General features: G+C 39.2%; 2 protein-coding genes and 1 long non-coding RNA gene across 4 annotated transcripts in view; 1 reads left to right on the forward strand and 2 right to left on the reverse strand.

Moving 5' to 3' along the window:
* Positions 448-4,464, reverse strand: LOC109836122. 2 transcript variants are annotated; one of them, XR_002245842.1, is made up of 3 exons: positions 4,266-4,464; positions 632-945; positions 448-565 (listed from the first exon to the last, which is right to left on the reverse strand). It is a non-coding gene; the product is annotated as an uncharacterized LOC109836122 (long non-coding RNA). The 2 variants fall into 2 exon arrangements; XR_002245841.1 differs by lacking the exon at positions 4,266-4,464 and having other exon boundaries at positions 632-1,403.
* Positions 12,732-13,982, forward strand: LOC109839240 (probable receptor-like protein kinase At1g11050). The gene has a single exon (XM_020407668.1). The coding sequence runs from the start codon at positions 12,732-12,734 to the stop codon at positions 13,485-13,487; it is 756 nt and encodes a 251-aa protein (XP_020263257.1). The 3' UTR covers positions 13,488-13,982.
* Positions 13,797-15,026, reverse strand: part of LOC109838064 (ultraviolet-B receptor UVR8-like) — a 34,138-nt gene continuing 32,908 nt past the window's right edge. The window contains exons 10-12 of the mRNA XM_020406519.1: positions 14,374-14,459; positions 14,207-14,259; positions 13,797-14,005 (exon numbers count right to left, since the gene is read on the reverse strand). Of these exons, the coding sequence (XP_020262108.1) occupies positions 13,940-14,005; positions 14,207-14,259; positions 14,374-14,459 (205 nt within the window). The 3' untranslated portion in view covers positions 13,797-13,939. The remainder of the gene's footprint in view (positions 14,006-14,206; positions 14,260-14,373; positions 14,460-15,026) is intronic.

Below are 15,026 nucleotides of genomic sequence, written 5' to 3' on the forward strand. Positions count from 1 at the left end.
GCTGCTCTGCATCATCAACGGTGGATTTGGATGAAGTCAAAGCCCGCATGAAATTGTTAAATCTTGGCTGCGGAGGTGAATTAAAATTATGATCCAGACTCTTGCACTCCACGGATTAACAAGTTTGATGATTCTTATTGCTATATTTCACAAGACTTGCCACCTCTGATCAAATGCCCATAATGAATAAGAGTGAGAAGGTAACAAAACAATTACTTGGTTGATAAAAGGATAATCCTAGGATAATCCTGATAGATGTCTTATAACCTCCTATAAACGCTTAGCATCCATCAAACAATCCCTTATCCTATCTCTCATAGTCAAATATGGATATAAGGCAACCCTAACGTAGCCAACATATTTTGTACCTCATAATCATCCTTACAATAATGATCAGCACCCTATAGTTCTAATTTATAGCAACAAGACATGAAATAACTCAGCGAATACATATCAAACCAATTCAAGCTCAGCCACAAATTACATCATATGTTTTTTGCAATAGAGAAACCAACAAATACCGCAACGATACATACTAGAAATACTAATATTGTAAACAATGAACCTAATACAAAACCAACAAATACCGCAACGATACATACTAGAAATACTAATATTGTAAACAATGAACCTAATACAAAAGCATAGATAGAGAAAATAGAAGTTTCCCCAAGTTTTTCCTTGTCCACATCCAGATTATGGCTCACTGGATATCTTCGTTCTTGAGCATAAACGGATGTTTGGACAGGCCTCGAGCTTGATGCTGAATCACGAGCGAGTGTGTGCTTCTCCCATTCAATCAAAGCCTCTTCGTATGTTGCATACCCTTTGTAGGAGGCATTTGGGAACTTATCGACCTGATATTTGCATTCCTCCCTATTATTAAAAATACCACATCGTCGACCTCTCTTCACAACATAAAAACTTTTTCTAGCCATGGATAACCTGAAAATACCCCAAATTGGAGGGTAAACAAAATTTTTATATTTGTTGAAGGCAATGTATAATGAGTGCAGGGGGGTATAGATTAGTACTCTTGAATTTTGACATTCATACATCATATCGAAGATCAGGTCGTCTACTAAAGTTGATATTTTAGTAACATGATACAATCTTCAATTTGATATTTATTTTCAAGAGTTAATTTCACATACATCCATATAGTATCATTCTTTAATTTTAACAAGGCATTTTATCATATTGGTTCCAAGGCTCCTATTAGTAATGGTCTCTAGCCTTTAAGGCTGTTTCGTCAATTTCTATGGTTTGTCATATGAAAATAAATGTCATATGGTATTAATTCCAACTGAAAAATATTTCCAGGCTCCTATAACTCAATGCAACTGATGATGCCTGAAATTTGAGGACTACTTTTCATTTGTGACATCATTCATGTAAGAAAAACATAAAGTTTGCATAATACTATGCTGATATTACCCGTCAAAACAACTGCACAATGTGCGTGCTCTCTCAGTCAGGCACTAGCAACTGGTTTTTCATTTCTTAAATTGTCTTTTTATGTCTTAACATGTCAACAAAATAAGAGAAGAAACATAGTCGTCTAATTTGACCTTGAATACAAATGTACAAAAAAACTCAATAGAACCAAAAAAGGTAAGCTCTAATTTGAACAAAATACTGTTGACTATATAACTGTAAACTACTTGCTTTTGAGCTAGACAGCTAAACAGTCTTTTCATGGTTCTGAACCTTGGTTTGGCTTCATGAATCAATTCTCGTTAGTTTAATGTGAGGGACAAGTACAGTCTCCTCCCTATTTTTGTAAAAGCATAGTCCCAGTTACGGTTCAAGAACCTGACAATTTTTTCTCACTACGAAATTCAAATTGCTCAACCCAAGCTATTGTGTACCACTATTTTTTTAAAATTTCATATTACAACAAAAGACAAAAAGAATAAAACTTTGAAATTTGTAACAAAGAGATGAATGTTAGACCCTAGAGGGGGGGTGATTAGGGTCTTATGCTAATCTAATCCGATTAAATGCCAATTAAAATTAATTAATACGTTATCCTAGCAAGTATAAAATAAGCAACAAGATATGTGAGCTAGATAAACAATATGAACAACGGGATATATGCCTAGCAATGAGAGATATACTATGAGTTATATGCAAGGATATGAAACTAAGGGTGATATAAACATAAATAAGATAAACAAGATAGTGGATAATATGAACTAAGAGTAAAATGACAATGGCGATTAAGATATGAGCATGAAATATAATGAACGCCAAAGCACACTCAACAGCACTATATGATAACACAGAGTTCGGACCTTCCGTCCTACCGTCTCCCGCTCCCCACTCGGCCGCAGGGGGGGAGAAATCGCACTAACACAATCCGGTTTGGAAGCCCGAAGCTTCTTTCTACACACCGGTTTTCTAGGGCTAACACGAAAACTCTACAACTCACACTCTTGGCAATCACACTCTACATCTCCACTAAGTTGTTGGACCTAGCCGTGTCTCCCTCAAGTGCTCGTTACAACGCTCTCCCTAGGCACCGTCAACCGACGCCACTCTCTTGGCACGATACCCGACTCTCACCCACACACTTCTCACTGCGTGTACAAGTGTATTACAATGTGATCTCAGCAATTAGGCTCAATATAAGCAAATGATTGTTCTTTCTAACAAGGTGAGAACTCAATTAAGCACAACTCTAAGTCACAAACCGCACAACCCAATCCAAAAAATATACTATGAATGTAAATACTATATAGCTCAATAGGTTGTGTGTGAACAAATAGAGAAAAACAATATAAACTCAATATAAAATTCTAGCTTATGAAATTAAGAACAAAACTTATAAAATGCTAGAATTGAGTTTAAGGAAACTTTCTATAGATGACAAGAGAGAGGGAGAAGAGTGATTGCTCAAACACCAAATGATGATCTCCACTTGCTCTTGTGAAATTGTCTTCACAAACGCAAAAGCACTCAAATGCTTAAAAAGCTTCTTAAACCAAACTTAAACAAACACTAAACAAGTTTAAACGCGCTTGTTAAAAAAACTTCTTTAAAAACTTCTTAGATGACTTGAGAGTTGAAGAGACAATGGGGTATTATACCCTCTCAGCAATCAGCCAAAAACCCCAAGCCAAAGGACAACAAACGGCCAGGCGCAGAAAGCTCCTCAGAAAAGTAGGCCGTTGTGGCCAACGGATCTATTGTCCGATCGACGCCGCGTAAAATTTCGCGTCGGTCGACGATGAGAGGCAAAAACACGAGGAAAACATTCTGGAGCCGGCATCGTCGGTCGACCCGTGCGGTCGACCGATGGAGTTTTTCGGTCGACCGGACGCGGGTCGACCGACATAGACTCTCTGTCGCCGCAGTGAACATATGAACTCAGGTTCGGTCGACCGGAAATCTGATACACTTCAAAAACTGTTTTTAAGACTTTTCGAAAATATGTTAAAAATAACAAATGAAGTCCAAAAATTATGAAACTTTGGAAAATGTATATACACATGTAAATGAACATGTTCACAAAGGAATTTTTCCAAATTGCATTTCTCATTTGTGAAAAATTCAATCAATTTTGCAAATAGTTCAAAACACAGAAAAATATAAACATGTGAAATTTGATATTTTGGCTAAACACATGTTTTGAAAGCTTTGGCAGCAATGATTATATAGACTTATATAAGTATGTATATGATTATTGTTAAGTCCAAAAACTAGGAATACAATATTTTCACAAAAATTGCATATTCTATGCAATATTTTTTAAAACCACTAAATATGATTTCATTTGATATAAGCTTGTTAAAGACGAAATCATATATAGGCATATAAACATTGAAAGCAAAAATCGTATTTTCTAATTCTATTCATTTGTTTCATATATAAACTCGAAACCTATTAAATCAAAAACATATATGTATATATATATAACTATATATATATACAAAGCCAAAACCAAAGTGTGTATGTGTGTATATGATTGAGCTTAAAGTACTTAACACACATAATATAAATCCTAAACTAAGTTACCCAAGCTTGGTCTTGATCTTCATTGTAGCTCAACTTGGTCTTGGATCTTGACTTGAATGTGCATTGCTTCACTCCACTATTCCGCCAACCTCCTCTTGATATGATCGTGTAGGCTTAATCCATCCAACCTCCAACAACGTTGTTTGTCTACAAAACATAGGAATGCACAAACACTAGACAAACAACATTAGTAATAAATTATTTGTTAAACATCATCAAAACAAGAAGGCCAACAATGAACATACCCCTTCTTCAGGAGTTGGGATGAGTTGGGGGGTTCGGTCGGCGGTCTCAGAGGATATGTTGTTGTTGACGATTGAGAGAAGAGTGGACGTCGGATGAGTTGGGGGGTTCGGTCGGCGGTCTCAGACGTCGTAGTCGTGGCGGAGGAGGTGGTCTCAAACTTCGTAGTCGTGGTGGTGAGGCGGATCTGGGGAGCTACGGTTGGAGATGGGTGATTTGGAGCTCGTCGCGCCATGCGGAGATGGCCGGATTGGAGCATTGGAGGGTGAGGCTGCCGATTTGCTGGGCACTTGTCGATTTGGGGGCTCGTCGTCTCGTGATTGGGGATTTTTTGGAGAGAGAGAGAAACGACTTGGCGTCACGAGCATCGTGTATATCAGCGCGTTTTTTTTGCCGAAAAACCCTCTTATAGCTGGCACAGTACAATCACGAGAAGAGGCATTGTCGAGGAATTTTACAAAAAACCCCAAACGACGTTTCTGGCCTCAGTGCGTACGCCACCAATGCGTAAGGAAATGCTCTGTATATATATATATATATATATATATATATATATATTATTATAATATAATATTTATATATAATATATATATATATATATATTATATATATTATATTATTATATATTATATTAATATATATATATATCATTAATGGATGTCCTTGTCATAGGAGGGGATTTCCTCATATGACGCCTCTAAAATCAACATGCATTGAGCGACATTGTGAGATTATCCCGCTCCGTTGAACTTGATCTACATATTTCTAAAAGCTAACACACCAAGTTGTGCTGAACCCGTCGTCGTTTGACCCTTCATCACTCGTATTAATTTTAACGTGATTTGAATGAATAGAACTTTTCAACATGGCTTGCATGGCAGCGGAAACGACGACGGATTCAGCCACCAAACTTGTGTGTTTGGGGTTTTAGAATATTGTAGATCAAGTTAACGAGCGGATCACCACAATGTCGCAATGAAAAAAAAATTCATTTGATTTTTAGAGCGTCAAACGGAAGGAATCCCCTCCTATGACAAAAGATACCACTTATCATCTCATATATATATATATATACTATATATATATATATATATATATATATATATTATATATATATATATATATATATATATATATTATATATTATATATATATATGAAAAATGAGACACGGGCACGAACGTGCACTATACTAGTTCTTTTAAATATGCGCTCTCCAACTTAAAATTATTAATTAACTCTAAATTAAACTAAGATGCATTAATATTCTAACTTTTTCCTGATTTCCCTTAGATTTTACATTATATTATACAATATATAATATATATAATTATATATATATATATATATATTATATCATATATACTATATATATATATATATATATATATATATATATATGAAAATGAGTACACGTGCAACGAACGTGCACTATACTAGTTCTTTTAAATATGGCTCTCCAACTTAAAAATTATTAATTTAACTCTAAATTAACTAAGATGCATTAATATTTCTAACTTTTTCCTGATGTTCCTTAGATTGTTACACTTGATGCCTGCAATATATTGCAATAGTTACTCCTTATTATAATTATTTAATGGGGTAAATTACACTAAATCCTTGTGAATTTTCCGCTCATATAAACTTTTAAAATTACACTAAACCCCTAATGACTTTTTTGTTTCAAGAATACCCCTAATATTTTTTTGATTTTTGTAGATAACCCTATAAATTAGAACCAGAAAATGGCATAAAAAGTATTTTGAAAGATATTTGGGTTTTGGTGTGATTATAATTCTTAGTTCAAGTAATACTATTAAAATAGTTATATAGTCTATATGCTATATATAAAATATTTATCTAGTTCAATTTTTTAATTATTCTCTTAAATATTTTTGTACTATAAATATTTTATAAATTTTTACTATACTATTATTAACAATTAATAGTATTATTAATTATATTAAATAACTTTTTTGTTAAAAAGGATAGATTTCAATTATTATCAACTACAGATTATTTAGTGTTATGTAATAATTTTTGAGAAAATATTCTAATAATAATATTAAATTGTTTATTTAATAATATAATAGATTATTTAGTGTTATGTATTACTGTTTGCATTGCTGTCTGCCTCTTTAACCATAAGAAATGTCGGTAAAGAGTCGTTTGCGCTGTCCTAATTATTTCTAGGTGCGACATTATCCACAAGAAAATCTTCGGAACAAGGACACCCTTCATTGAAGAGGGACTTAACAATTTTATATTATTGAATTACAATCAGTGGCGGATCCACACCCTCTCGCGTGGTGGTTCAAAATATACATTAATATTTTTTTTCAAGATCTATTATTAGAGGCGTAAAAAACAATAAATAAATATAAAGCGAAAAAATATTTTTAGAGAAGCAAAAATAAAAAAATAGGAGAAAGTATATATATATATATAAAGATAATTACTTGGCTTATCTTCATCTAAATACAGTAAATAGAATGTTGGGTTAAAAAAAAGAAAGAAACATAATGTAGAGAAAGTGGTTTGTAAAAAAGCAAACTTAGAAAGCTTTGGGAGGATTAGAACCTGTGACCTCTTAGAAACTAACAACCACTAGTACCACTGGGCTATAAGTTAGTTATGATCACTAACAGATATCTATAATATATAGTCCATTTACGAAAGTTGAGGTGGTTCAAGTGAACCACTTTGAACAGGCATGGGTCCGCCAATGATTACAATATTAATAATAACATGTCATATTAATATCAAGTGTTATAGTCTTAATAAGAGTTAGTTTAGTAATACCGGCTTCTCATGGTTAGAGATTTAGATTAGTGTAAAATATTAGAGTCAAATTTTATAGTTCTAACGGTGGATATGAAAGAATAATATTCCTAATGTAAAGAATTTTTTATATGAAATCGCCATTTTTTAAGCTAGTTTTTCAGGAAATTAACACCAAGATTTTTTTTTATAGTTTTCGTACAACCACTATAATAATATAAATCGTTAACAAAAATGTCACCCAGCTATAATTCTTATCCATTTTCGTCTGTGTTCTGTCATCGAATAATACTCACAATGAATAACAAATTTGTTCGGAGCAAACAGACATATTTGGATCTTCTCCATTACACCAAAATAGTAGAGAGACCACTACTTTTAATCTTAATCGTTGATTATTTAGTAGGCGGTTATGATACAATCTAAATGTATTGCACTCATTTTTATTCTTAATTTGTACTCAAAGAAAAAAATCACAATCATCAACTAGATAATCAATGGCTGTGATTAGAGGTGTCCAAAAAGCCCGGAGCCCGGGCCCGGCCCGGTGTCCGGCCCGGGCCCGGCCCGGTCGTGCCCGGGCCCTCCGGACTGCCGGAAATCTCCGGGCAACACCCGGGTCCGGCACGGCCCGGCGCCGTTGGTCGAGCCAGCGTCCGCGCGCCGCCCAGGCCCGAATAGGTGCGCCAAAACTGGGCACATGGGCTTTCGAATGGCGTGGCCGGCCCGCCCCGCGGCAAAACGGTCGACAGACGTGAACCGTGCCTGCCGGTCCGGCCGGCTGGCCCGGCCCGGCCCGGGCCGATACGGTCACAAATGTCGACCGTTTGGAAAGAAATTAAATGTCGTGGGCCGGCCGGGCCGACGATCCACATCGCGGGCCGGACCCGGCCAAAACGGTCACCTTCGCTACGACGAGAAGCAAACGTTTTGGCCGGGCCGGGCTGCGCGCGGCCGCGGCCAACGGGCGACAAACTCTGGCCTAACGGCCAGATTTGGTCTTTTGACCGTTTTGCCCCTTAAAACGGTCAAAAAACGGCTATTTTTCGAGGGTTTTTTGGTCATTTACCTAGGGGGCTGCTTCTATAAATAGAGGGGGGGTTTCAATTCATTTTCTCACAACAAAACTCATCTATTTCTCTCTCTACTACTCTCTTATACAATCTTATACTATCTCATACTAATATACTATCCTATAATCTTTTGTATTTTCTAATACTTCCAACAAATGGCTTCTGGGTCTGATTATGAAGAGCAACATGCAACTCCTACCGATCCAGAGATGAGTCCTCCTACAACAACTCCTCATCCTACCGGTGTTAATCCTGAATCTGGTGGCGACGAATCTACGGCACCAAGAGCTCCAAAAAGGCCGAGGTCTGATGTATGGAATTTTTTTGAGAAGATAGACGTCACCAAGGATGAACACGGTAGGATCATCTCTCAGAATGCGAAATGTGCGTTGTGCGGCCAGATATTCAAAGCTCATCATAAGAGCGGCACCAACCATCTCAAACGGCATATTGAAAAACACAACAAAGGCCAAAATCTACAAGGTGATATCCGGCAGTCTATGCTTTCCCAATCATCCTCTTCAGGTACCCTCGGCAGTTGGAATTATGACGCTGCCCGAGCCCGGAAATGCGTAATCAGGTTTATTGTTCTTAAAAACCTTCCTTTTAAATTAGTAGAAGATGATGAATTTGAAGATTTATTTAGAGATGGTTTTTATCCTGCATTTACAAAATTTTCTCGTCAAACCTGTCAACGTGATATTTTAAAATATTATGTTGAGGAACAGGGAAAAATAATTTCTTATTTTAAAAATTTAAACTGCAAATTTTCTTTAACTTCTGATATTTGGTCATCTAGAGTGCAAACTGGTTATTTATGTATAACAGCACACTGGATTGATGAAAGTTGGAAAATGTTTAAAAGAGTTGTTTCTTTTATTGCAATTGAAGAGTCACACACTGGTATTAATGTTGCAAATTTAATTGTTGAAGAACTTATGAAACTAGAAATTGATCAAAGAATATTTACTCTTTCACTAGATAATGCAAGTAATAATAATGTAGCTGTTGATTTTCTGAAAATAACTTTGTCATTGCCATGTCATGGTGAGCTTTTTCATGTTAGATGTATCTGTCATATTTTAAATTTAATTGTTCAAAGTGCATTTTCTGAAATTAAACCCATGATAGAAAAAGTTAGAACAGTTACTAATATGCATAATGCTTCTGAAATGAGAATTAAAAGATGGAAACAATGTTGTAAAAGAAAAAATTATAAGCCTAGACTAATTCCAAAAGATGTTGACCATAGGTGGAATTCCACCTATGCAATGTTATCTGTAGCAATAGAATATAAAGAAATTATAAATGATTTTATAAATTTTTATGCTTCTAGTTCTAGCTCTGGTAGTGCTTATGGAATAACTGAAGATGAATGGACAGTTATATGTAAATTAAATGAGATGTTACAAGTTTTTTATGATGCTACTATGTTATTATCTGGTTGTTATTATCCAACTATTACTTTAGCTGCTTTACAAATTTTAAATATTCAAAAAAATTTTACAAAATATCGTATGGATGATATTTTTGGAAGTATAATTTTTGAAATGGAGAGTAAATTTAATAAGTATTTTAGGCCTATTCCTCATATTTTTGGTATTGGTGTTCTTATTGATCCATGCTTGAAGGAAATTGGCCTTCGAAGTTTGTTACAATCATTGTATGGTGGACAGATTATAGACTTAGATGATGGATCCACCCTTACTGCTACTACTCATTATTTAGCTATTAGAAATTATTTTCAAACCTTATATGATGAGTATGCAGCTAGATATGGTGTAGCTACACAACAGTCTTCAGCTTCGGCACCTTCAGCTTCGAGCACAGGTCGAGGTAAAAGTGTAAGTTTTGATAGGTATGCAATGGTAGCTGAACTAACTGGTGGATCTGGAACTTCATCAGGATTAGATGTTTCTGAAATAGATGAATATTTTTCTGCTTCTTTAGTTAGATGTCAAGGAAATGCTTTAGATATTTTGCAATGGTGGAAAGTATATGGATCAGTTTCATATCCTATACTTTCCACCATGGTTCGTGACTTACTATCAGTGCAGGTTTCGACTGTAGCCTCGGAATCCGCTTTCAGCACAGCAGGACGTTTGATCGACGACCACAGGACATGCTTAGATCCGTATACTGTACAAGCGGTGATGTGCTTACAGGATTGGTGGAGATACGAGAAGCGAACACAAGGCATCGAACGGATTGCTATGATTGAAGATAAATTTGAAGAGTTGGGACTAGCAGATAGATATAATGATTAGATAATATTCATAAAATTGTAATTTTTATTTCTTAGCTTTAAATTTGAATTAAATTATTTCGAAAAAAGTTGCAAATGATAGTGATATGGGTGAGTAGGTGCCAACCTAGTTGGGATGTACTCATCTATTGTGATGCGACGAATTTCGAAATAAATTTATACTTGTAAAGGATTTACCGATTATTAATAAAGAAGTTATTTTTATCATTTTTTGTACTTGTAATTTATGTCATTTCATTTCAAGTTATTAATTACATTTATGACATTTTTTATAATAATTTATGATTTATGGTTTTGTTAAAATAATTTATGATTTATGGTTTTGTTAAAATTTTAAAAAAATAAAAAAAAAATAAAAAAAAATTCTTAAAAAAAATCAAACCGGGCCGGCCCGGTGTCCGGCCCGCTCAGGCCCGGGCCCAGGCCCGGGCCCGGGTCCGATTTCCCGGGCCGGGCCGGGCCGGGCCGGCCCGGATGGACAGCCCTAGATTTAGCGGAAAGGATCCGAATCCCAAACAGTCTTAGACAGTTACGGAACTAAAAGTTGAATTATACTAAAACCCACTTGGTTAAACAAAGCCCACGTTGCAAATTGCCGTTAATCCCTCCTGGTCAAATGCATGCCAGCCAATACAAACAAAAACATCACCCATCATCTTTGAAACTTCTTTTCCTTTTGTGTTTTTTTGCCCCCAAACCCAAAGTTTCACAACCCTTCGCTGATTAAACCCGTCAACTTCCAGAACCTACTCACAAACCCAAAATACCTCACTAAAAATTGCTTTTTTTTGGGCAATTTGGCACGTCATGTGCTCTTATGTTCGTGCAAATTGCAACACTTTGTTACGACTTGTTATATTTTCGAACTACGCTGAGTGGATTAAAAGAATAATTCAATAACGATGCCTGGGTTTAGGAGCAACGTTGTAAGTCCGTGGGTTTAGGAACAAATGGACTTAAAACGTTGGGTTTGGTGCTAATAGATAACTAAAGAAAACACTATTGTTTTCCCCCCATCTTCCCTCGTCGCTGACGGCTCTACAGGGGATTAACTTAACTTGAAGAAACGCCCCACCTTCCCATCGCCTTCCTCATCCAACGGTCCAGCCCACCGTTCCGCTCAACGGCAGCACCAAGTTTGACCCAGGACCCCAGACAGAGGCGGAAAAACAGATGCGAGCAACGTACGCTCGCCCGAACGATCATTTTTTCCACCCCGACCCACACGATTATGGGCCTTCCAAGTATCATCTCCGTCCTACGCGGTGTGTGTATGATGATGAATGAGACGATCTTTCTCCCCACCCCCGGCCGTCCCCGCCGGCTCCCCATGGACCTCTCCTACTCACCACCTTCCCGTCGGCGACCACACCGTGTATTCCTCCGCTCGTCGGCCCCGGGCAAAGCCTCCACCAACTGCGTTCACCCGCTCTGCCTCAGCCTCTCGCCTCGGCTTCTCCTCCCGCCTCACTCCACTCCCTCTTCCGCCTCCCACGCTCCTCCTCCTCCGCTGCTCTCGATTCATCCTCCCTCCTCGCCTCCTCCCTCCCCTCCTCCCTCTCCCCTCCGTTCCCCGACCCGGCCGCCTCTCTCATCCCCCTTCTCTGCAGCCGCACTCCAGAACCTACGCTGCCGCTCCAAGGTGGGCCCCACATCACCTCCCTCACCTCAGCCGCGGCGGCGATCCTCTCTGACCTCACCTCTGCGGCCGCCTGTACACGCCGCAACGAGGCTGACGCGTGTCAACGCCATCGACGGCATCGTCTCCCACCGGCCACCAATGCGTTTTACTCGCGTTCAACCTGACGCGCGCGTCGCCAACCCGAGAGCCTGACGACCCTTCTACGCACTGCTCTTCGGTCTCAAAAAACAACTTGCCTTCACTCCGACGCGACGCCGCGGTGGGTCACTTCTTACAACACCGCCGTCGTTCGCCCGAAACCGCCTCTGCTGCCGCTGGCGCGTTGGTGTCATCTCCTGCCTCATCTGCTTCTGCTTGTGGATAAGCCAAAAAGAGGGACGAGCTGCAGAAGTCCTCGCGCAGCGGGATTGGAGCCGCTCCGTCGTTATCCTCGGCGAATACCGGTCTTGGTTTTACACACAAGGAGCTTAGTAAGGCCACCGAACTTCTCGCAGCTAACCTGATTCGGACGCGGGGTTTGGTGGTACAGGGACCCTCCGACGCAGCAGTCCGCTCAGAAAACTGGAGTCTGAATTTCAAGACGAGGATTTCAAGAACAGAGTCGATATCATCAAACTCCCACCGTAACCTCGGCCTTGAAGCGGGCTGTGGCATCACCCGGGAGAGATACGGAGGAAGGCACCCAGAAGGTTCCTTTGTGCGATTACATGCCAACGACCTCGACGACCAATGTCCGCGGCACGACGACACCCAACGTGGCCGCGGGTCGCCTTACCGACGTGCCGCAGCGAAAAATAATTCTCGACGTGGCGAAAGGGTTGGCTTATCTTCACTACGGTATAAAACCGGCCATTTATCACCGTGACATCAAGGCCACAAACATCTTGCTCGACAGCGAGATGAGGGCAAGAGTTGCCGATTTCGGGCTAGCGAGGCAAACAAGAGAAGGGCAATCTCACCTCACCACAAGGGTCGCCGGAACTCACGGGTATCTCGCCCCGGAGTACGCGCTCTACGGGCAGCTGACTGAGAAAAGCGACGTATACAGCTTCGGAGTGGTAGTGTTGGAGATCATGAGCGGGAGGAAGGCACTGGACATGTCATCACCGACGAACATGGTGCTGGTTACCGATTGGGCGTGGACGCAGGTGAAGGCAGGGAGGGCGGAGCACGTGCTCGACCCGTGCATGTTGACGGACGGGGCAGGGAACCAGAACCCGAGGGGGATCATGGAGAGGTTCGTGATGGTGGGGATATTGTGTGCTCATGTCATGGTCGCGCTGAGGCCAACGATATCGGACGCCCTCAAGATGCTCGAGGGGGACATCGACGTGCCAGCTCTACCGGATAGACCGCTTCCCCTGGGTTATCATGGGTCGCCGTCGATTGAGGGGAGCACCTTTGGGGGTACAGCATCACCAATCAGTGGTTTCTTCGTCAATTCTGGGGAAATGCTCAGATGAGGAGAGAATTGAGAGCAAGGCGGGGGGGCTAAATTGCACGGTTAATTGCACATAGAGCCCCTTGGTGAAAATCTGTTGTTGCGGATAGACCCCCTAAGTGAAAATGTATTGTTGCAGATAGACATGAAAGGGTTCAAAAAATTTCAAGCTCAGAGGCCTACCTGCAATAGCCTACGGGGATAGCAAAGTTCAAAAGAGCAATACTACCGACGCCCTATGTGCAATTAGTCCTACAATTATATATGACGATTTTTCTGAAGAAAATTCTAACGGAAATCAGAAATCAAGCACTCCAAACTTTCTTTGGCATGAGAAATTATAATGTCATAAATGAAGGATAGATAATACATCAGTTGGTTTCAAATCAGGAGCTTCAAACTTGGGAACATAAAGATACAATTTACAGGCGGGTGATACACTCTGAGCTCAAGTCTGTGATACACTTGCAGAGCTCAAGTCTGTGGTACACTTGCGTCGCTCCAGTTTTTCGTTTTCGGCTTTGCTCCTCGGTTGATAACCTGTTCATCTTAGATGTAAATATATATAGCTAGTGACATTCAAGTTATATCTTTGATTCATTGTATTCAACACATGTTTTTGTTCTTTTATCGATTTATCTGAGTACTTAGTATGAAACGGCAACAAAACAAACAAAGAGTTACGGATGCAAAATTTCTCTTATTTGGATGTGAAACAGCTGAGAAATTTGAAGTGCTCACAGATTCATCAGGAACAACGGCGTATCTTTCAGATGGTGAGACCCATATTTTTCCTGGACAGGTAATAATATCAGCGGTTAGCATTGGCGACAATGGAATAAAAGGCTCAGTTCTCTTATATTTTCTACAAATAATCTGGGAGGCAGCGTGAGCATATATACGCAAACCTGATGAGGACAATTCATTAGAGGATTTTAAGTATCTACAGCTGAATCCATCCGCGCTAACAGCCTCAATGAGTTCAGGAGTATTCCTACAGAAGTGCAAACATCATTAACAACGTTAGTGATAAAAATCCGCGTGAAGACAATTGAGTAATCAATATTGTCTTGATCAACATGGGCTAAAAATAAGATCAATTCCATAAAGTATAATGTCATGGATTAAGACGAGCATCTCGGCAAGCCCTGTTTAACTCAAATATCTAACCACTTGTTTCATAGGAAGCACCAAGAAAAATGAGTTTCTCTTCTGTACCTTTTGGATTGGCTAATGATAAATGGTCAGTACTACAGATTTGAATACCTAACTATGCGGGTAATGACCATAGAATGAATTTTGATGTTCGCCGCTATTGTGACATTGGACACGTATCTCGTGCTATATCCTTGACATTGTCTATACAATCATTTTCGAAATGGTGTATCGTTTGATATTAGCTATACAAGTGTTTTGGCTGTGCTCGTACGGGTGTGTCTTACATGTAAAAAAAAGGAATATGTCAGTAGGAATAGAGCCCATTGTTGGACTTTTAGATCACGCAAAAAGCTCGAAAACTACCAAACACAGCAAATAAAATCTCACACGTGATTTAACATGA

This window comes from Asparagus officinalis, chromosome 4, assembly GCF_001876935.1.
Source record: "Asparagus officinalis chromosome 4, Aspof.V1, whole genome shotgun sequence".
In the NCBI taxonomy this organism is placed as follows: Eukaryota; Viridiplantae; Streptophyta; class Magnoliopsida; order Asparagales; family Asparagaceae; genus Asparagus; species Asparagus officinalis.